Raw genomic sequence first — 22,781 nt, 5'->3', positions numbered from 1 at the left:
CTGTTGTGTGACACTGAGAGGAACAGCACCCCAAATGGAACAGCTGAGGCCGTGTTGTCTGAGGCGGTCACCAGAGCAGCGTTTGTCGGGACTTGTCTCGACCCTGCCTTTCGGACACTGGCTCCCCGGTGCCCTTTGCAGGCTGGGGGGTGTTGGAGGATCCGGCACAGCCTGGGCACAGAATGTGTCCCCTCTTGGGGCACAGGCAGTGGAGCGGGCAGGAAAGGAAGATGGGAGGTCCTCCCGTTTCAAGGACAGTCGATTATCTGTTTTGTAAAATGACACAGAAAACCACCCTGAGAAGCCACTGACCAAGAACAGGTCACGGCTCTCCCTGGAGAGACGGGTGAAGGCAGGTGTGCTCGTGTGGGTCCAGGGAGGAGCTCAGATAAGTTCCCACACGGAGCCGCCCCAGAAGTGCGTCCGTGAGGCTGGGATTAGGCTGTTAGTAATCTGGGGCCTCAGGCTGGAAAGTCGTGCGAGTTTTAAGGGGCTTGATTCACACAGTAGCTTCTGCCTGCTGGATGGGCCTCCTTTACTGACGTACATGTTAACGGTGTTAAATGTCGGACTTTCTGACACTTTCCTATGTATTCACTCGTTTGTGCCATTAATACATCCGTCACACCTGCTGTGTCCGCATGTGGGTGTCCTGGTGCAGGGACCGAGTACCCCCTCAGTGAGACCCTGGGACCCACAGAGGAGCCTGCATCTCAGTCCAGCTCGTGGTGCCGGAGAGGCGAGAGGAGCTAAGGTGTGAAGGGCTTGCCTGGCCGCACTCATTGGCCCACCCTGAGAGGTCAGCGGGAGCCACTCTGGGAGCCGCCAGGCTGGCAGCAGGGGCAGCGGGGGCAGGCCACGGGCTCAGTGGTCAGGAGGGCTTGTGGGGGCCAGCCCCAGGAGGCAGAGCACGAGTGGTCGGTGACGCGAGACCTGGTCCTGGGCGGAGCCTGGCCTGGAGACATGGCTTCCGTGCTCAGGGTGGCCTCATCAAGGCTGGTCTCTCCCTTTCGTGGATACTCGTTGGCTGCGCGCCCTGTGCTGGGTCCGGGAGGGCCGGGTCGGGGAGGAGCGGCCTGGCCCCGGGAGGAGCAGCTGGGGAGGAGCGGCTGCCTGGGGGCCCTGAGGAGCAGAGGCAGTGGAGCTGTGCCTCCAGGCCCCGCTCACGTTGCTGGCGCACACGGCACGGGACAGGGCTTTGTGCGGCTGAGGTCCTTTCTCCAGAGGCTGACCTCTAATGAGCACGCCTTCCTGGCATCGCTGCCCCCTGTTCTTGTGACCAGGAGCCCGTTCTCGAGTCTGCACGCACCCCCGTGGCCTTTCCCCAGGGTGGTGTAAAGTCCCAGCAGACTGTCGAGATGCAGACCCTCCCGGGGCTCTGGGCTCCAGCCCGCAGCTCCGGGTGGGCAGGCAGGGAGTGATGATGAAGACACGGAGGTTCCAGGTGGACTCCTTCCCCAGTTGGCATCCTACCTCTGGTGGGCCTGTGACATGGGGTCTGATGTCCGGGGGGGATTTCTAAGTGGGGTGGGGTCAAGAGGTGGAAGGGTGCACACACCGATTGGAAAATGTCCCCTTATTTTAAAGCACAGCGCGAACAGCCCCTGTGCGCTCGGGGACTTGGAGGACTTGTCTGTCCTTCACCGAAGGGCCCCCGGCCCTGGGGACCGCTCGCCTGCTCGAGAAGCAGGATGGAGGGACAGAACAGCACCCTGGGAGTTCACAAGAGGTCCAGAATGACCGGGTGAGGTGTGGGGAGCAGGCCTGGCCTTGGTAAAGAGGCAGCCACCGGCAGAAACCGGCATCTACAGAAGTCCAGCTCCTGTCCCCGCCCAGAGAAGGTGGTGGGGGGTGGCTGGGTGCCAGCCTCCCCCTGGGGATTGGGTGGTCAGCCTCAGGGGCGGCCGCACTTGCGTGGGAAACCCCGGGGTACTTGCAGGGCAAGCCACACCCTCCCAACCCAGGCCGGCTTCTTTGTCTCCACCTGAGACCTCGGGGGGTCCTCGGCCCCTCTGCCGGCTCCTCCTGTCCCCAGGGATTCTGTCCCCAGGGAATCCCGCTTTAGCTACCGTCCCCACCTGCTCACCAGCCCTGGACACATCTCCTCTCGTGTGGCTCTGGGCTGCGGTGAGCGCTCACCTCCGCAGCGCAGATGCTCCGTTCGGGCTCTGTTGTGAGGTGCCCACGGTGGAATCCCCCACTTTTCCTTCCAGTGGCTTCTCTGTCTTGCATGCTCCCGGGTCACCTGCTGGTGTCGACAACCCCTCCCCCCCACTACCGTCACGTATCCCAAGCCTGCAGGCCCCACCTGCACCCCATCAGCCCTTGGAGCCACAGGAACCCTGGATGCTTCCAGAATCATCTCTGTGTGTGTCCTCTCCCTACAAGGACACCGGGGACGTTGGATTAGGAAGCACCCTGCTGAGCTCAGCTTTGCATGGTGGTCGGCGGTGACCTCTGTCCACGCAAGGTCACATTCTGCATCTCTGGCTGTAGGCATGTGTGGAGTTGGGGTGACACCGTTCGATGCCCGGTTTGTCTCGGGGCCCGTGTGCCACCCGCACGCAGCCCCGGGAGGGCAGGGCTCCGTCTGCCCCTGGCTGCCCCGGCCAGTCTTCCCGCGCGTTTGCCAAGGGGGCGAGCAGTCAGCCGGCTTGAAACCCCTGCTGCATGGCAGTTTTTCCAGGACGGCGTGACGGAATATTCCACGAAATGCCGCTAAGAGGGTTTCACGGGCAAGGCACGAGTTACGGCACCGCGTGCTGGGATTCAGGGCGTGTAACGGGAACTCTGAGCTCCACGGTGACCGTGGAGCCGGCCGTCCTGCAGGCCCGGGGCACGCTGTCTTGGAGCACGCGTGCCCCTTTCGGGGGTCCCTGCGGGGCGCCCGTCGGTCTCACTTTACCTTCGCGCGTGGCCCACTCCCGTATCTGCCATTGGCGCATCACTCATTGTAGAGATGAGTGCATTTAAGAAACGTGTGCTTCCTTTGTCCTGAAATGTGATCTTCAGCATCTGCCTCCCTCCGTGTCCTGTCTCTCCTCTCCTTCTCGTCCGCCCTCCCCTCCCACCCTCCCTATTACATTTTTTATTGAAGGCTGAGATGAGCCGTCACCGCATCATGGGCCCATTACGCGTCTAACAATTCCATTTGCACTGTATTGTTTGTCTCGTCGCTGGGAAATTCGGGTGATTCATCATGCCTGAAGACGCACCTGATCCCGGCTGCCCTGAGAGCCTGGCCACTGTGTGACGGGAATACCGCAGGCGCCACGGCGGGGGCACGGGGGGACGTGCAGCTTCTCAAGTGTTGATGAGTTCCATTTTGTAACGCTGCCCCCCGCTCTCCTCAACAGCCCCCTGAGCCCAGAAAAGGGGAAGGAGCTGATGGAGGGCGTGGCGCAACTCCTGGAGGTGCCGATGAGTGTCTTCGCAGACGTCGTGTGAGTGTCGGGTGCGGGGCCCTGGGGTTTTATTCTCTGCTCACATCGGGTTCCGTTTCATAAATTGGCTTGCAAGGGAAAGAACTGTGTGCCTGGGGTTCTTGTTAATTATATCAGAGAGAAACAGTTCAGGAAAGAAATGGAAAGGAAATTCCGGGTGGGTTTGGTAAGTTATTTAAGCGCAGAAGGAACTGGAGTGTAATTGTACAAATTATAATCTCCTGGAAGGGCAGGGCCCCCTGGGGCCGTGGTTCTTAGCCCTGCTGCACCTAGAGTTGCCTGGGAGGCTCTAGAACGTTCTGGGGCCTGTGCCCCACCCCACTGCAGATGAGTCAAAGCCCAGGGGATGGCACGTGTCCGCGAGAAGTCAGCACTTACTGAGTGCCTACAGACCTGCCGGGTACTCGCTGCACCGAGGGGAAGAGCTGGGCCACCCCAGCACCGCCAGCCTCTCTGGTCATCAGTGGCCCGGCTGGGGCCTGGGGTGCTGACACGTGGCAAGTCCACAGTGTGGGGCAGGACTGCACACAATGGGGCCGGGTACCTGGCAGTGTAACAAATGGAGTAAGTGAGAGCAGGCGTGGGCAGACCAGCATGTCCCAGCTGCGGGGTCTGGACTGGAGGTCAGTTCAGAAGGCAGCGTCGGGACGCAGCAGTGCGTGTGCCGTGAGCCCCTCGGCCCAGAGATAAAGGGCTCAGCCGAGACACCTGTTGATGCGAAAAGCTGGCCCTGGGCCTTCGGTCCTGGAAATACGGTTCCTTTGACCGTCTGTGCGTCTCCCACTCTGTGGGCCTTTCCAAGATCCATACCTGCTGCTGGTATTCGTTCCAGAGTTTGTCACCCTTCGTTGTGAGTAGGGAGGAGCCAGCAGTTGGGAGAGAGGGGCCAAGGCCAAGTCCCGGCCTGAACAGTAAGCCGAGATTCACTTCGCTGGGCTCCTTGCCACCGATGACAGTCCGCCCGTTCTCTCCAGCTGGCGAGGGCTCTTGTACCACCTGCGCACCGGCGAACGTGACCGTCCACAAGATGCAACGTTTCAACAAGGACCTACGAGCGCCAGGCCACGGGTGGAGCAGAGAGCATGACATTTCAGCAGAAACAAATGCAGGACAGAGCTGGGAAGGGCCGGGCTGCCCTGGTTCACGTGGAAAGGAAGGGACTGAGGCTGCGAGGTCCGGAGAGGAGGCGGCCCGCCGGGACGGAGGAGCTGCCTACGAGCAGGGGGGCTGCGTCCCGTGCCAACAGCCAGGGCAGCTCGGGGGGCCCGCAGGCCCTCGTGAGGAGCTCAGCTTTGCTTCCGTGTGCTGGGAAGCCACCGGACAGCTTTTGTCAGGAGAGTGTGTCTCTGGCTGCGTCCACAGTGAATGACAAGGGACACGAATGGAGGCCCAAGTGACTTGGGGCCACTGAGGTTTCTGGGTGAGAGGTGGTGATGCCCACCCCATCCCGGCTGGGGTTTGGGCCTCGGAGAGGAAACGATGAATGTGGGCCGTGGCTTTGAGACTGGGAGTCACCATGTCTGCTAAAACTGCACGCCGGCCCTCCGGGGGCAGCTCCCATCCCCGCCCGGCACCTCGCAGGCCCTTTAGGATTGTCCTTTGCCAAAGCACATTCCGTCCCACGCAGGATCCTTTGGCAGCTCTGTGCGGGCGTCCGGGCACTGCCCATCTGTATGCGGCCCTGCAGAAGGGGTGAGGCTGTCCAACTCGGGAGCTCAGTGTGAGCACAGCCCAGGGAGGCGGGCGCTGGCCCTTTGCCCCCTGCGTGGTCTCCACAGGCTGCCGTTAAACAGGATTGCACACACAGAGAGCCGGTACTGACCGGGTGGTGCTGGCTGGTCCCTTCGAGGAAGCAGAGGGAGATTTCCTGAGCACGCCTACCCCGTCCCTGCCCGCACCCCACACGTGGCTGGTCATCTTCGGTCTTCGCCACCAGACCCCAAGGTCAGGGGTCACAGCAGTCCCTGGCACATGTTCACGTGAGGCACCCAGCACAGTGACTGCACGGCGTGGACATGCATCCCATGGCAGGGGCAGCTGGGTGGCTCAGTCGGTTGAGCGTCTGACTATTGATACCGGCTCAGGTCATGGTCTCACGGTTCGTGGGTTCAAGCCCTGCACTGGGCTCTGCGCTGAGAGCGCGGAGGCTGCCGGGGATTCTTTCTCTCCTCTCTGCCCCTCCCCTGTGTGCGCACACACTCTCTATCTCTCTCTCTCAAATACGTAAATTTTATTTAAAAAATAAAAAATTGAAAAAAGAAATGAAAAAAATAAAAATACATACATTTAAATGCCCCCATACCAGAATGAGGGATGGCACGGTGTGGGCCCGGCACCCACACTGCCCTCAGCAGCAGCGGGTCGTTCCTCACATTCCTCATCCCTCCGTCCACAGGAAGGGACAGAGTCTGGCCTGTGCTTCCTTAGGCCTTGGAACTTCACCTGCTGGTGCGAGGGCTCACGTGCCGCTGAGGGAGTAAATGAACCGGTGCCTCTGTCGTTACCGTCGAGAATGTCCCGGGAGCAGTCAGGGCAGGAAATAATAAGAAGGATTTGTGTCTCCAGGAGGAGCTCGCAGCCGGGGTGGGCTGCACAATTGGAGAATGTTATCATGGCTCAGGCCCATTATTGAGAAAATTAGACAAAAAACGTAATCACACGGAGAGACTTCAGAGTAAAACTTCGTCTGGCCCGCTGGGGACCGAATGGATTGAATTTTCATTATTTCCTTTTGCCTTCATGGTGATTGTGTACCAGATAGAGGGCAGAGGTCCCTTCACTGGGGGGGGGGGGGGGGGGGGCTTGGGGTGTCCGGGGGCCTTGCCCCCCCCGCCCCGGCTTCTGGGTGAGAAGTCCAGGGTGTGTTTGCATCGTGACCCAGGCACAGCGCTGCTGATGTGGTGGGGGTGGGGAGGGGGGCATCCTCAGGACAGATGGGAGCACGGCGGGCTGGGAGCCCCAAGGTGGGTCAGGTGGGTGTGGCCCCGAGCCCACCGCCGAGGAGGGGCACCAAGCCTGGGCCAGGCCGGAAGCCCACCGTGGCGGCCTGCTTCATCGCCCGGCCCCAGGGGCAGATCCCAGGGGACGAGCCCACTGAGCAGAACACGCAGGACTGAGTCCTTCACACGAGGCAGCTGCTGATGACGTCTCCATGACGTCCATAGGCAGCTACGGTTTGAAGTCCCCTCCTGGGGAGAACGTGACACGGGTTTTTCCAAGGTCCAGAAGCATGTTTAGCCCCGGGTAGAGTCTGGATGCATGTGCCCTGTTTCTACATTGCCCACCTGACACCTAGATTTCTCCACATTCTCAGCAAGGTGGTCGGCTTCTAAGAGACTCTCAGAGCAGCTGCAGCAGGGCCAGGGCCAGGGCTAGGCCAGGCAGACTTGGGGACTGGAGGGGCTTCTGGGGGAAGGGGTGTCAGGACCAGAGGGACGTCTGCTGGGGGTGTGTGTCCGGTGGGGGGTGTCTCGTGGGGGGGGTGTCCTGTGGGGGGGGGGGTCAGGACTGGAGGGGCATCTGCTATCGGGGGGTGTGCGTGGAGGGGGGGCATCTGGTGGGAGGACATCTGATGGGGAGTGTCCTGTGCAGACATCTACTGGAAGCTGGCTGCAGTCCCTCTGTCCCAGGCCTGTACCTTGGGTCTGCTCCTGACTTCAGGTCTCAGACCTTCCCACACAAAAGCCCTTTCGTGTTGGAGGAGGCTGGGGGCACGGAGGCGTTTCCAGGGAGCACCTTCTGGCCAAGCTGGTGGCCAGATCAAATCTTTTGTAAATGTCTTCTGCTACAGTCTCTTCCTTGCTGGGAAAACTGGGGGGTGGGCTTCCTGTGTCCTATGAGCCACATCTGACACCAACACCACCTTCCCTTTACGCCCTTGGGAATCCGGTCCGTGGCCGTCAAGTGGGTCCTTCCCTATGGCTGGAGATGCCCAGTCTTCCCTGCTCTTTATAGAGCTCATGTTTCAAATCTCAAGCTGGGCCTCCTGGTGCCAGAGCCTTCTCTGCAGCCCCCCATCTGGCTGGCTCACGTCTGTGCCACACCTCTGGATCTTTACTTACTGTGTGTGTGCTGTGAACTTCGCTCCTCCCGAGGGGTGCATACCTGACCCAGCACAGTGGAGGCCTTGGAAGGGGGCTGCTGTGTGGCCACGGCTGTTCCCTGTTCCGGGAGAGGAAGAGGGGCTGCCACGCAAGCTGGCGCTTTCAGAGACTGTCTACGTTTTTATGGAAGTACCAGTTATACTTAATATGTTTTCTTAATGGTTATGTAGCTGTCAAATAAATTCCATTATTTCTTATTACATCATTAGAGACCATTAAAACGGCATTAGCATGCTGATGTAATTATGCCAGCAGACACACGCCGGCCACAGTCATGATTTTATAATCTAATCACGGCTGTCCACCGTGGTGCTGATTGATGCACGGGCTGCCTCCTCCAGCACCGTCAGGTGGGCGGTGCCGTGGGACCCGCCATACAAAGGAGACTCCGTAGTCAGTGGGGGCTGCTGTCGGCGCTCGTCCTGAGCCTTTGGATCAGCCCCGAGAAGGCTCGGATCAGCCCAGGGCACTGCGGGAGGCCAGCCTAATTCTGTGATCAATCTTCCTGTGTTCTCCTGATGCAAGAAGCAGTTTAGTTTCCCATCTGTGTGATTTACTGAATTGATGAAAATACAGTGCTCTTGTTTTCGAGACAGTTCCTGGAGGTGCAGCGGTGGGAACTCAGCACACTGACACTTTTCATTAGGATCTCCTTGTACAGGGCCGGGGGGATGGCCAGCGGGTCGATCCTGTGAGTCCCAGTGATGCTGAGGCCTACTTCATCCCTCCTTCCCATGCCTCGCACCCCCACCCGCTCCCACACCTCCCTCCACGGGTGCGAGAATCCGTGGAAGCTCCGTTTCCTGGGGCAGAATTGTGTTTATTTGGCTCCTGTCTTGTCTCTCTGATCTATGAAGACATTGAAGAGGAAGTTGGAGAAAGGGTCAGAGTGGCCTTCAGCTCACTGGGTTGGCCCCTTTGGCCTGTAGCCCAAGTGATGACAAAGCCATGGATAATTTGGGGATGTGCTGGGGCACTGCAAATTAACAGCGATAAAGATTATGTTTGGGGTCAACAACATCACTCACAGCCGAGAGCCTCCAGCAATAAAACGCGGAACCATACGGAGCCTCCCGTACATGGTGGCCACACCTCTACTTACTGTGTCCGCTGCCCACACGCTCTAGTGGTCACAGGTGGATGCTGTCACCTTCCTCCACCTGAGTCCAGGATTTCCTCACTGACGCCACCTTAAAGGGGCAGAGAAGGAAGGGCCTAGTGTTCAGGGTCCTGTCTAACTGGGACAGGGGCGCTGGCCGTGCTCTGTGTGCACCTTGCAGACGGCCGAGGTCTGACCGAGGGGCTAGAGACAGCTACACTGTGGGTTCAAGGGTGTGTCACACTATGACGAGACTGCCCCAGCCCTATCTTCAGACCGAGGATGAGGCCGTGGGGAGGGAGGAGTGGGTCCGCTTGAGTGAAGGGTGGCCCTTTCTCGTTGTAAGTAAATCCCTCTGCTTTGGGTGATGATGTTTGTATTTAAAGTATTGGTTGAGCCCTTTCCTGTTGAGAAATGACATCTCAGCTCAGGAACAGGTTAAGTTACGTAGCCTTTCTAAACCTCAGGTTCCCTACCCGTAAAATGTGGATGGTCAGCACACGGTGTGGGCTGTGACGTCGGCCCTGCTCTCAGGAGGCCCCCCTTGGTTCGATGCTCTTCTGTTGCTGTCCCTAAAGTCGTCATACGTTATGCTTCAACAGGGGCCCCGCATCTCCCTTCTGCGCTGGGCCCCCAGAAATTGCATAACCGGTTCTAAGGCTAATGGGATCTCTGCAGAGATCCTATGAGACGTCCCGGAGCCAAGAGCTCATTAGGCGCTGCCTGCTGTGTATGCATTCGGCTTGGCTAGCCTGTACCGTTCCGCTAGTATTTTTGTTGCTGTTACGGAGCTACTCTAACGGCTAACTGTGAATAGGTCCGATTGCCAAGAATAACCCTTTCCCCAGGCTTGCACGAACCCCCAGAGTGTGACGTGCTGGGTGGGTGGCATAGTTGTGTGTTGGACTAGACGTCCCAGGATTGAGGGCTCAGAGAGACACTGTGTTTCCTCCTCCTAATCCCTTGATCTAGGAGAGGAGGGTCTTCATTTCTCCCAGGAGGCTGCTGTCCTTCAAGGCAGGGACTGGGCCTCGCACTCAGCGACGCATCTTCAGAGCCTAGGATGGTGTCGGGCACGTACCAGGTGCTGAATATCTGCTCAGTGACTGACTGACTGACTGACTGACTGAAAATGGATCAGTCAATCTGGCCTAGGTTTGTATCCGCCTTTCCGCTGCCTTAAGGTGTTGGGCAAGCCGCTTAAGCTCGCCTCGCCTGTTTGCTCAGCTGTAGGGTGGGCATCATGGCGCCTGCACTAGGGCTGTGGAGGGTTAAGTGCTGAGTGTGTGCAGACACTCAGCACTCAGTAGAGGGTGGCGCTCCATATATCGTAGACTATGAAAATGAAATGTTGTTTCAACCAAGAAATAAGTGAACACGTGAAAAAAGTTACACTGAAGTAAAACGAAACACCGTGGTAAAATATCAATTTTATTTATTGCCTGTGCTGCCAATGCCAGAATTCTCTGCTCAGCTTCTTCTCATTTTTCTCAGGAGAACAAAGCAGAGCTCATTTTCACTCACCCGCCTCTCTCTCCGGAGTCAGAGACGCTACGAGTACGCTAGCATCCTCACACGACTACGGAGTAGGCAAGTCAGGACGCTTTCCTCAGGCCCCGTCCCGACGGGAAGGCTTTAACGTCTGCCAGGAGTCCTGCCCCTCTCACCCGTGGGAACTGACACCACAAGGAGGGACAGGAGAAGCATACAAAGTGGCCCCAGCCGGGAACACAGAGACTCGTTCCTGCATGGAAACCGGCCCCGGGTGTTGTGTCACGTCGTGGGTTACAAACCGGAATACGTGTGCAGGCCGGGCATCCAGCAGCCTGGGTGTCCAGAGAAACAGAAACAAACCAAGAAACAGAACAGTGAGCCTCGCTGCCAGGGGACACCCCTGCCGAGGGGCCCGGCAGGCTGGGAACCCCCGTTTCCCAGGAGGGAGGCTCCTGCCCGGCTTTGGGGCAGCCCTCGACAGCCAGTGGCTTCAAGTAAAAGCCTTCGTGGGTGCCCGGGGGGCTCAGCCGGTTAGGTGTCTGACTTCGGCTCAGGTCATGATCTCGTAGTTCCTGGATTGGAGCCCCGCCTCGGGCTTTGTGCTGACAGTGCGCAGCCTGCTTGGGATTCTCTGTCTCCCTCTTTCTCTGCTCCTCCCCCACGAGAAAACTTGAGTCCAAGTTTTCAGGTGCTGCTTTTGTTTCTAAATGTTTGACACTGATAATTCAGTTATTTATTTGATTGTGAAATTCATTAATCCTCACGCACTGTGGGAGTCCAGCTGCCTTGGAAGCTATGTCCCCGGGGCCCGTGGCCCTGCAGACGTGTTGGATGCGTGCTCTCCGGTCAGATGGGCACCCGGCCGTGCGGGCACCGCTGTGGGTGTATCGCAGGTTTCTTGGGACCAAACACGTCACCTCTCAGTTGTGGCCGGAAAACAATACATTGTTCTAGCAAGGAAAAATCAAGCAAATGCTTTAAAAGTCCAAAGGCAAAACATAAGTATGGATTAATCTGTTTTCTTCCAAATACTCCATGGGAAGAAAAGAGTGCCAGGTAAGGCATTCCCTAGTGACAGAAGGAATTCCCAAACTGTACGTAATCACACAGTAATTGCAAATGGGAGACAACCTGTAGTAAAGCAATTGCCCAACCCTTTAAGAAGATAAAGCATCATCAGTATTATGTTTCGATGAAGGCTTGTGTTAAGTTATCGTGCGGTAATTTTGTAAGTCTGTGTTTCGTGAAACAAATAAGAATTGATTCTCTCAGTCCTTCCTCTTTTGTGAACCCTCAATTTAGATATTTTGGAAAGCTACTGCCTGATGTTTGGGAGGCAGGAATATACAATTGTGCAGAAAGTACGGTAATGGAAAGTATGCTTTAGGAATATTTGTGTGCATTATTTTGCTATTTCATGGAATTCTAGAATTTTGTAATTTGACATGGATGGAATGAGGCCAGCAAAGATGATTCTGTAACAGCCAGACATGAACTCGTTTTTTTGTTGGTTTTCTGTTCATGGCTTGGATTAGTCCCCTACCAAACTGTGGAGTTAGGGACAGCTGACGAAAAAGACGAGGACGAACCTGGTGACCCCCAGAAGCAACTCAGGGTCAGCACCAGTGTGAGGGAAAGAAAGTGTGAGCAACGTGGTTCTGGGCCCTGTAGCCAGGAAAGGACACTGGTGAAGGCCACCCATCCGTCCGTCGTCTGTCATGCATTCTCCAGCCTCCACCACCCCTCCCGCTGCCCTCCCTCCCTCTATCCCATCTATCCATGTTACAGGTTTTACCCCAAATCCAGGATCAAATAGACAAAGCATAGGCCAGTGCATTAGCCAAGGCAGAATATGCTGGTAAGAAACATTTTAATTAGATATTGTGATCTTCTTTTTATCCCCCAAAAGTCAAGGGGATCTAGTTCCTGAGGTTTATCTCTAAGTACAGAATTAAGGGCCGTTTAGCCCTTAGCGTTAATAAGGAAAACTGTAGTCAAGTTTGTTGTCTCTGGTTAGACCTGATACAAATAATCCCGTGTCACGGGTAGCCTGTTATTATAGAGGAGAAACAACACCCAAATTAAGTAAACAAAGCGGAACCCTCGACTGACAGGAATTTTTGTGTTCCACATTTTGGACACAGTGTTAACTAACGAGAAAAATGAGGTCTCACCGGGAATCACCTGCCTTCCCCATTCTCACCTGAATGGGTCTGGGCTCAGGCTGAGTCCGGTGTGTCATAACTCATAAGATTTGACTGTTGTGCGGTGAAAATTAACACGTAGAAGCCTCACCTGGTGACTCATGGTTATTAAGAAGATTCATATGTCAGTATCTCGATAGTATAAAGACAGAGCATTAGATTCTTGTTAAGTGTCTTCAGTGATAAAAATAGGGGGAAAAGGGACTTCTAAAGAGTCCTCATTTAAAGAAAAGACCATGTAACTCTCACCCCTACCACTCGGGTTAATGGGGGTTTTGTTTGTTTCATCAGCCTGAAATGATAGGATGGGGAATTCTGGAAAAACAGCAATATGTCAGTATTAAAGTGCTAGAAGCTACTTCCGTTGCTTGTTAGCATGTTCTGTGACCGTGTAAACGAAAGTGAGTAATTATCAATATTCTAATCGATATATAGTTCTAAATGTTGTATAATCATACGTTGTAGATATGTGAGCGTGTCACACATTGACCAGGTTATAGCCACTAGGAAGCATCGAGTGGAAACACTGAATTTAGAGCTCAAGACCACTTGTGTCTACGACGGAGACCATCAGCTAGAACAGCAGGGCTGACGCACCCTTCACCTGCGTGCACGCACACCGTTTGCTTAAGTTGGTTGAAGGGAGTTCTGACTCAGCGAGTGCTGCCGGATCTCGGGGAGGCATCTTTTCCTATTCTTTCCAGCCTGACTCCTAACAATAACGTGCGGTTTTGTTCTCCTGATACGGTCTCCAGGAGGGGCCGCTGGAGCCTTGCACCAGACGCACATGCCCCCCGGGGTTCTCTGGGCTGAGACCGTGAAGACTCTCTCTCCCTCGAGTTGGAAGGGTTTGTGTCTGGCAGGCGGGCTCCACCTGTCGGCATTTCTTCCACCATAAAGAGCTGTCCCCTCTCGCAGTAAGTGAATCTGACCCTCGGGAAGTCCGTGGTCCTGGAGGAAAGTGGACTCGTGTGACGCGTGCTGTCAGCAGAGCACCTCATGGTAGGTCGGGTGTGCCGTGTGTGACCAGTCTGCCCGTAGCGACTCCGTGGCCGTGAGCTCGCCATGCTAGAGCCGTGGGGTCGGCAGAGAAGTGGCTGATCTTGCCCCTCGTCTCCACCATGTCGTTCCAGACAGGGGATGACTGCCTGGGTCGGGGGCGGCATGGCGTGCAGAAGCACCGTGAGCCCACGAAGGCCTGCGAGCGTGGACCTCACGGAAGAGGCTGGAGGAGCAGCAGACCACTCTTGATGGGTGGGGGCGGAGGACGATGGGGTCAGTTAAGGGGGAGGTCCTGTGCCACCCGGCCAGCCAGACACCCTCCCCAGATGCACATCATTGTCCCTTGCAGGTGAAAGGGAGTCGTGTGCTCATGTCACATAGCAAGGAAGGACAGGTACACAGCTGGGTCATAAGCCCCTTAAACTCTACGGTGTTAAATTGTAAAATGTGATAAAAACAATAAGGTCATTGATGTGTGTGAACGTGCTTAACACACACTAGGAAGCACCGTAGATCCTATTTGTGGTTCAATATTTGCAAATGTACCCGAAACCCCAAAATCAATATAGCGCTGTGTGGTCGCTCGAAGACTTGTTGCAGAGGGGTGAAAGTTTTGAGTTTCTCACCAGTACATTCCCAGCTGGGGTTGAACAAGGAGACACCTGCATTCTTACTTCGGCTCATATCACAAACACGTGTCCTTTTCACTGTCCAGCGCTACATTTTCTACATCTTTGTGCTTTTTGTTGGTGATTTCACTGTTTGGAACAGCCCCCAAGTGTAGTGCATCGTGTTCTTATGTGCAAGAAGGCTGGGCTGTGCCTTAGAGAAAATGCTGTATTAGAAAAGCTCAGTTCAGGCATGAATTACAGCGTGGTAGGTGGTGAATTCAATGTTAAAGAAGCAATAAGTCTATCAATGAGGTGTCTTTAAACGGAAGCACACGTGAAACAAGGTGTCGTGTACACCGACTGGCTGGGAAAATGGGACCAGAGTCTGGGCAGAGCCCAGCCCTCTGCTTCCCCAGGAGCCCTGGTTCGGTGTTCCCTAAATCCGCACTTGCGTTGACCGTATAAGACATAACTCCGCAGATAGCAGGAATGTACCGTAGTGTGTTTCCAACGATTACTGGTTGAATCTGAATGAGAGTCTGAAAGTCAAAGAACAGAATTAGTTTCTCTGTTTTGTAGTAAAACATAGGTCTTCCCTTATAACTTCATGTTCGTCTTTCTTTGCGTCTGTTTCAATGATTTCTTCCTGATCTAAACACCAATGTTTTTGTATCAATAGAGTTGGAATATTTTGTTCTGTGTGAGAAACTCTCACTATTTATTAATAAGTGACTTTCTAAAAAAAAAAAAAAAAAAGGCTTGTTTTGCAAGGCTCTAGGCATCGGTTTTATTTTTTATTTTCTGATTAAACACAGAAATTCCCCCTTCTGTGCCAGCATTATGCATATGGGGCTATTTTCCCCAAGTATTTGAAGAAGCAGAACTGAAGAAGGCAGTAAGGACAGCCCAGGCCACATGGTCCTAGAAGACAGTAGTAGCTCCTGGCACCTCACTCCCACCGCATAACCTGCTCACACCCTACTTATCCTGAACTGTTTGGGCGCAGGGAGATCCTGCCGATCGAGTGTGGATATTGGGAATCCTGCTGCTGGCCAAGTTCCCCGCTGCAACCCGGGGCCAGCCTTACAGGCAGTTTCTGAGGACGGCTGTGTCGGCCTTCGGGGTGAACCTTTACTGCTCCAGGCCTGGGAGAAAGACTGCCCCCGAGTTAGGACTGAGGAGCTGATACGTGAGATTAGGAGAATGCCTCAGGACGGTCTTGCTGGCCTCAATCTCCAGCTGTCCACATGGGAACAAAAGTCCCGGCTGGTGACCACAGCCCCTTCCTGAGGGCCCCTGGAGCCCTGGCAGACCATAGGGCAGGGTCTAGGCACACCCTCCCAGTGGGGCGCCTCCCGCACATACTGCTTCCCGAGACTGGAGGAGACCCAGCAGGGCAGGCGGGCGGCGGGGAGCTCTCTGGCCATTTCCTGATGCCGCATCGAGTGTATCCCTCTAGCTAATTTTTTAAATTCTTTCCCAACACAGCAATCCCTCTTTTTCTTGTCAGCCTCTGCTTCCCCTGGGCCTTCAGATTGCATGCCCCTGGGGTCTGGAAGGGAGAAAGCCCTCAGGGCTCTCGGATGCAGCCGTTTGTGTCCACCCGCTGTTTGCAAACAGCCCTGGGCTCAGAAGCACCAGTTTATTGCAAGTCAAGGCAACAGATGAATATTACATCCCAGGGATCACGAAGTAGAAGAGGGGAAGGAAACGAATCACAGGTTGACCCCTGAGAGAATCAGCGTTTTGTGGTGATCCCTGTGCTTCCGCCGTGGTGGGTTCGGTCACCGCTTCGGGCGTTGTTGCAAAGGGTCGTCAGATAAGTCCTCGTTTGGTTTGGGGATCTGACGCTCTCTGATGGTGGGTTCACGGCAAAACCCAGGCCCTGCGTCCAGCTCTCGTGCTCACAGTGCTTCTCACTTCAGAAGCCCCTGGTGGGAAGCTCAGTGAGCGTCCGTGTGCTCCCGGCACGGCTCGGTGCCCCGAACCGGCAGGACGTGGTGGTGCTCGGCCAAGGGGCAGCAGGGTCTCCGAGTGCAGTGGGCATGGGTGCGAAACATCTGGGGACGAGGCTGGTCTCTGCTCAGCCCCTACACACCTGCCCTCCTCTCCCTTCCTCGTATCCGGGACGCTGTGCAGCACTGGTCGTCGGGCACTGGCTTCCCACGGCAGCTACTCCGGGAAAGCCGGAGCCTCTGGGCCAGAGCCCGCCTCCCCACTTTACAGCTGGGCGGACTGAGGCCGAGGAGGTTGCAGGCCTAGCGGAGGGGACGTTGTAGACTTGTGGGTGAGAATTTGGTGTAGAGACTTCCGCGTTGCCACACGTCGGGGCAGGTATTGGGGAAGAGCAGGTCTGAGTCCCTGTCGTGGCACCGTGTTGCACTGCTGACCCTCCCTGAATGTCCTCTGCAAACTCAGGTTTCCTTCCTTCTCGAGAGACTCGAGAGAGAGGATAGGCCTGGTGGCGGGGCCGGGGCTGGGCGGCCCGGGGGCCGTGCCGCATCACCAGCTTGGGTTCTGAGAAGCTGACGCTCTGAGTGCTTCCCGAGTTCCAGGCGCATTCCCAGGTGTCAGCTGCGTCCCTTGCCGGCCAAGCTGCCACCCACAGCTCCCTGCCCCTCCTGCCGGCCCCCAGGGAATGGGGGGCAGGTGAATGCACTCTCCTCCACCACGTGGGTGAGCCAGGAGCCGGGAAGGCCCAGGGGGTCTTCAGAGGAAATTCTCTGCACCTGAGGGACGATTTGGGTCTAGGGACTTCTTCCGCCTAGGAATTCTTGGGCGTTGAGATTAGACGGGGAATGCCATAGAAACGACACAGAACCCTCAGGTCCCGGTGTGAAGACCTGTTATTAGTGCCCTTTTGATGGCAGGTGGGGCCTATTCGTGTGGATAAGGACCTTCTCTCAATGGAGAAGACAGCTGCACTCGGTCACGACTCGGTCACAGCTGTGACTCTGTCACATCCACCACGTGTGTGAGGCCCTGGCAGGGACGCTCCACATGCCCCCAGAGAGCCAGCCATTGGGGAAGCTACAAATGTCCTACGAGACGGCTAACGTGCTCAGTGCCAGGCGGCTCTGCACCTGCTGGCAGATCTGGGAGAGGGGTCTGCCATGGGTCAGAGTGTGGATGGGGGGGGGGCGGTCAGGCCAGAAGGGACTCTGAGGGGGGGAAGAGGCTCGAGCTCACCGTGCTGGGGAGACGGCTGTCGCTGGGATCTGGCTGGGCAGCCTCAGATACAGGCCCGGGAGCCTTAGACTGGGCCTTAGACTGGGTGTGTGGAGAGAGCAGGTCTGGAGGGTGGGCGACACGTGCTCCTAAGGACGGCCCCCTGGGGGCACGTCGGGCCAGGACGCAGCCCGTGACTGGGGTCAGGGCTCTAACCACTGGCGGTGGGAACCAAGCAGGAAGGACGGACATGGTGACGTTTTCAGGGAGTTTCAGCAGAGTTTTGTGACCGTGTAGACATTTCTTGCATGAAGAAATCGAAGAGAAAGTCCACGGGCTGGGCCACGGCTGCTTCACAAAGCTGGGGCCGATTCGAGGGTCTCCTTGGGCTTGAGGGGGTGCCGAGGCTCCTGTGCTGCATTATGGGCCGGACACAGCGGGCTGCCCGCGAGAGGTGAGCCAGGCACTCCTGTGAGGAGCAGGACAGAAGTGGGACCGCGGTGTCCCGAGTGGGGGTCATGTCTGAATCCACAAGAACGCACGAGCTCAGAGCAGACCTGGTCGAGACCACGCGAGACCCAGAAGCAGCCGCTCGCCTCTGGACGGATGAGCACGGAAGGCAGGGGGCCGGAGATGAGACGCCGAGCGGGGGCAGGTTTTCTTACGGCGGTTCGCTGCCAGTTTTGAGGGTGTCCCGATAACCTTCACGTGGCTCTCGTCGAGCATGGCCGCGTTACTCTTTCATTCTGACTCTTCGTAGTTTTCCTCGTGTCCCCGTTTTCAGCACCTTTAAAAATGACTGTTGTGACACTGACAAAGGTGGTGGAGAAGGTAGGACTGGCAGCTTGAGGAAGCATCCGGAGAGATGTGACTTACCAGCTGGAGGGGCTGTTGAAGGCCTGGCACCCGCAGTTTCCGGCGCCCCGGCACTGGGGCGGGACTGGATGTGCAAAGTCCCGCACACACAGTAGAGACCTAGCGATGGCAGACGAGTGGTTTTGCTCTTCGAGGTGTTATTTTGGTCGTCGAATCCACGCACACGGAGGAGGTTCCGTGGTCCAGCCCCTGCGCCGAGGGAGGACACTGGAACGTGAGAGCCCATCTGTGGACGGTGGCAGGAGCCTCTGGTGATCACCAGGAAGGACAGCTCTCCAGCCGCACCCTGACGCCTCTGGGGCCCTGCGAGCCCCTGCCGGGCACAGCGGCGTCCGTCCTGGGGCGGGGAGGGGAGCACCCACCTCCCTGCAGCCTGCACGGCACCTTCCTCTCTGTGGGACCGGCCCCGCACCTCACACCCTCATTCACCAGACGGATAAGAAATGGGGGGATGCTGTTTTCCGGGAGGGGTCTGGACACCTGAGGCCAGGAGCCTGAGGAGCTAGGACACGGGTTCTGGTGAAAGGGACCCAACCCCTCCTCCCTCCTCCCCTCTCCCTCCCCTCCCCCTCCCCTCCCCCCTCCTCCCTCCTCTTCTCCCCCTCCCCTTTCCTAAGGTCCTCCCTTCTTCCCTCTCCCCTTCAGACGAATAAAATTATTGAAAATGAGATATATTTTTGAAACTGATGTTCAACACAGTATTTAAAAAGCTTTGAAAATTTTAATCATTCCTGTCTGGCAATTCCCTGCTAGTTATTTTTATACTAAATAGTTCTTAATGACTTTGATAAGTTTTTTAAACGGTTCCTGTCAAGAGAAATTTAAAAATACCAGTCTCTTTCCTTTCTGCTTTTGATTCCTACCACTCCTGTGGGAGCCAAATACTAAAATCTGTTTCCATAACAATTTTTCTTCTTCCCTCGCAAGAATATCTGCTTGTTCTTGTTGGTTGGTTGTGGTTGATTTGAATTTTTTATAAGAGCGCTGCCGTGTATGGGTTAGAAAAGCAAAGCCTGTCGACAGAATTCCTGGAATATGGGGACAAAGAGGCACGGCGTTGAGAAACCCGGAGCCTGGCGGAGGTCGCGCGTGGAACAGCAGTGGCTTCGATGCGTGTGTGTCGTCAGCGTGTCCGTGTTTCCCGCGTAGCTGGCGGAGAAGCGACACGCCGTGCAGAGCGGTTCTGAGCTCCTTCTTCCTGGTCTCTTGCAGTGTTGTGGGCCCAGCGGTGACCTTCAGACTGAGCGCCAGTGTCCAGAACCTGACGACGGGAGATGTCGCGCAGGCCGCAGGTAAGGCTGTCTCGACACGACGCACGTGGGCATACGCTCGCCCGGCCCAGGGACGACAGGGTCGGTCGGCACCGCACCTCATCACCACTGCGCGGCGGGCTGGGCTGCAGGTGCAGGATGAGGACCACACCGCTCGGTCTGAGACAAAGAGCCTGGCGCCCAGGGGAGCAAGGGCCTGGTGTCTGCGGCGGCCCCCGCGTGGACAGAGCAAGTGCCATTTTGCTTTGAGGTTTTCCGCGTCATCCCAGGTGAGAAGCACACGCTGGCCGTGCTTCTGTCTGTCCCGCACCAAGACAGTGCAGGATGAAGGGTTCGAGGAGAAACAGAGAACTCTGTTCTAGCTTTGCTTCTCTAGGGCCCTGGGGATTCCTGCTCACCTGCCTTGAGACCTCGCAAGTGATCTCGGCGTGTGGTGGCCGTTTGCCGTGGAACGGGCCTCGGCAGGGCTCCGTCTGGCGGGGTCAGCGGTCGGTCTTCTCTGGTTTGGTGGCTGCCGGATTTTACTTGTAGGTCCTGGTGCCCTTAGTAGTCCTTTTTGCGGAAGTAATGATTTCAGTGGCCAGCAATTTTTGGTGAAGGGAGAGCTCCTTGCCAAGTTGTACTCTGCTTCAGAAACCCAGCCAATTTCGACTGTGTGGAGAGCCCAACGCCCCGGGCTTCGCTTCCGTGTCCTGGGTCGCTTTGAGGCCGCTGTGAGGTGTCTCGGCAGGCAGTAAAGTGTCATTCCCAGCGGAGCGGCTTGATGTGGCCCCAGGGAAAGAAGCCGGCAGCTTTCACTCCAAATGCCCTGCCCCCTGAAAGGGAGGGGATCCCGCGTCAGTGGCTGTGGCCCTCGTGGCCGCAGGCCCCTCCTTCCCTCCGGCATCCATCCTCGCGTCTCTGCGGCAGAGGTGGTCAGACGAAGTTAGGACCCGGTCAGCGACTGTGTTTTTTTATGCAGAATCATTAACGGTTGTCCCACAGGTGGCCGCTCATCCCAGTGCTGGGAAGCAATGCTTTCCCGGTCGGATTTGCTGGGACTTCAGGGCGCAGTAATGAATGGTATAGAATGGAAGGAGGTCTTTTCAGCTTTTACAGTCATGGCAGCCTACTCCCTGGCGGTGGCCTTTCATTTCTTTTATTGCTTTCTGGGGAAACTGGGGTTGCTTATTTAAAATCGAGTTTGCTGGTCATTTTAAATGTGTTCGTGTCCCGTGCTGAAATGCCAGATGCCGGGGGGAATCGCACACCGGGGGTATGTTTGAGAGCCATGGCAGTGACTTTCTGAATACTTGAATCTGCTCACGTATACCAGCGTGCCTGCCGGACTTACGGGACTGCCGGAGCTGGGCAAGCTGAGGGTTTCTTGTCGTGCACGTGCAAGAGGTTCCACGCGCGCTTTCAAAGAATTAGTTCTCTTCTGTTGTACATAATTTTATCATGTTACGCACGTACCTGGTGCTATACGGGAAAAAGTTTAAGAAAAACAGCGTGGTGACCATCAGGACTCTGTGGTTTGGCAGTGGACGTACCAAGGGCACGACTGGCACCAAGGTCCAGTCCCCGAGGAGGAGAAGTGAGCTCTCTGAGCACTAGACTCCCTCACGTGTTAACAAGGACAGGAAGTTTTCGCGGCCTCTTGTTTTAGAAGGTGGTGGGGAGCCCTTGCTGCAAGCGACTGATCGGCACTGTCGGGCGGACCCGCGTCAGGCGGCTGGCGGCCCTCGGCACCCTGCAGACCAGAGCCTGCCGCGGGGATCGCTGCCTGCAGACACAGTGACTGCTTGCGTGTGCTCCCCTCGGGGGCTCAGTGGCACGACGCTGCGGGCATCTTACGAGGGGGGAAGCACCCCCGGTGGTGGGACTGAAAGGGAACTTATTTGGCTAATTTGGCACAAAGTGATACGAAACGTAAGGAACAGGCACGTAGTTCCCACGACAAACGTCCTTGCTGTGCGTCCTGACTGATGAGCGCAGCTGGTTTTCTGAGTCCAGATTCTGCTCCCAGTACGAGGGGACCCTCTCCTGGACTTTCTGCCCCACTTATGAACCCGAATGGGTGGGTGACAGGACGCGGGAGCGCGCGGTGTGAGCGAGCCAGGAGAGGACCCGGGTCCCGCGTGAGGAGGTGCTTCCGCGTTGCGCAGCGTGTGGAAACCGCTGGTGCTGCTGTGTAGCTGGCGCACGGCGGATCCAGGCGCAGAGCTCGCTGACTCGACGGCTGAGCACGCTGCGGTGAGTGGCAGTTAGTTACCGCTGTTCTCTCTGGCCAGGTCGTCTGATCAAGCGGAGAAATCCTCTGCTGCCCTTCACATCCCTTATTCTCAAGTAGTGTGTTTCTAGTCGATGTTTGCGTTTCTTGTGTCGGAGAAGACGTGGGTAAGTGACCTTTGCCTCCCGCTCTGTGGCACCGCCCACCTCATGACCCCCAGGCTCCCGTCACCTCCCGCCGGGGCTCACCTTGCGGGCCGTCCCGGTGGCAGGCCGTGGACATCCGGTGCCGGGCTTCTGCTCGGCGGCGTGTTCGATTCCCTCGCCGACCGCGTGGCTGGCGGTTGGCCGTCCGTGGCAGAGTCTCCCTGGGACCCGGAAACGCTGGGCTGCCTGTGGGGTGGGTGGCCCTCGGGGCTGGTGGGGTGCGGTAAGGGCCGTGCACGTCAGCAGGAAGCACCGTCTGGCGGCCCCGGGAGCAAGTGTCTGACGGCTGCGGCTTCCAGAAGGTTCGGACGGGTGAGAGGAAGGGAAGGGCGCTGGCCCCATCGCTCCGTTCTGAACAGCCAGGTAATTGCTTCTGGCATCTTGACAAGTGTTTGCTGCAGTGGAGGGCGGTGCCGTCAGCGTGGCGGAGCCGTGCTAATCGGCCCAGCTGGAGAAGACTCCCGGAGCCGCGTTTCCGTAATTAGAAGTTGTGAAGGCCGGTTCTCCTCACGGCTTCACCCTGGGTGTGAATGAGTCAGTGCTACGAAGGGGTTTCGTCTGTCCTCATTTGCAGGGTTACCCGTGTAGAAATGTACGAGCGGCGCTCAGGGAGGGGTTAGGGACGGGGGTTAGACCAAATAGTAGAAACCGTACTACTCGATATCCACTGCTGGACAAAGGGAGCCAATGCATTACCGACACCATTTGCGGGAGGAACAGGTTCTCCCTCGTGGAGGGGCGAGTGGGTGCCGCCCGGTTCACTCCGGGAGGCGTTTAACCTCCTTTGGCTGTTGACGGCATCAGTCACTCTCTGTGCCCCCGGGGTCCCCGGTCGTTCTGGTCTGCTTTCTGCCGTTTGCCGGGCTGGCCCGGGCTCCCTGCTTCCTGTTGGGTACGGACGGGACCGGGAGCCCACCGCCTCGCCACCTGCTGCTTCTGGAAGGGCCCGGGCCACGCCCACCAGGCGAGCCTCTCCTCTGCTCTGACAGCCTGTGGGAAATACCAGGCGGGAAATACCAGGCCCCTCCTGGCTGGGATCACGGTCTGTGTGCCTTCCTACCTGCCCCACAGGCAACGTGTGACACGGAGTGC

General features: G+C 56.8%; 1 protein-coding gene across 7 annotated transcripts in view; it reads left to right on the top strand.

Annotated features, from left to right (window-relative positions):
* PTPRN2 (protein tyrosine phosphatase receptor type N2) overlaps positions 1–22,781 on the top strand; it is an 803,411-nt gene that overhangs the window by 362,630 nt on the left and 418,000 nt on the right. For 6 of the 7 annotated variants that reach the window (XM_049642198.1, XM_049642197.1, XM_049642191.1 and 3 more), the window contains 2 exons: positions 3,357–3,443; positions 19,213–19,292. In XM_049642198.1, the coding sequence (XP_049498155.1) occupies positions 3,357–3,443; positions 19,213–19,292 (167 nt within the window). The remainder of the gene's footprint in view (positions 1–3,356; positions 3,444–19,212; positions 19,293–22,781) is intronic. The other variant, XM_049642193.1, reaches the window with a different exon arrangement.

The sequence above is a fragment of the Panthera uncia genome, chromosome A2 (genome assembly GCF_023721935.1).
Source record: "Panthera uncia isolate 11264 chromosome A2, Puncia_PCG_1.0, whole genome shotgun sequence".
Lineage (NCBI taxonomy): Eukaryota > Metazoa > Chordata > Mammalia > Carnivora > Felidae > Panthera > Panthera uncia.
The sequence above is the reverse complement of the archived record's forward strand: the minus strand, read 5'-3'. Positions and strand labels throughout refer to the sequence as shown.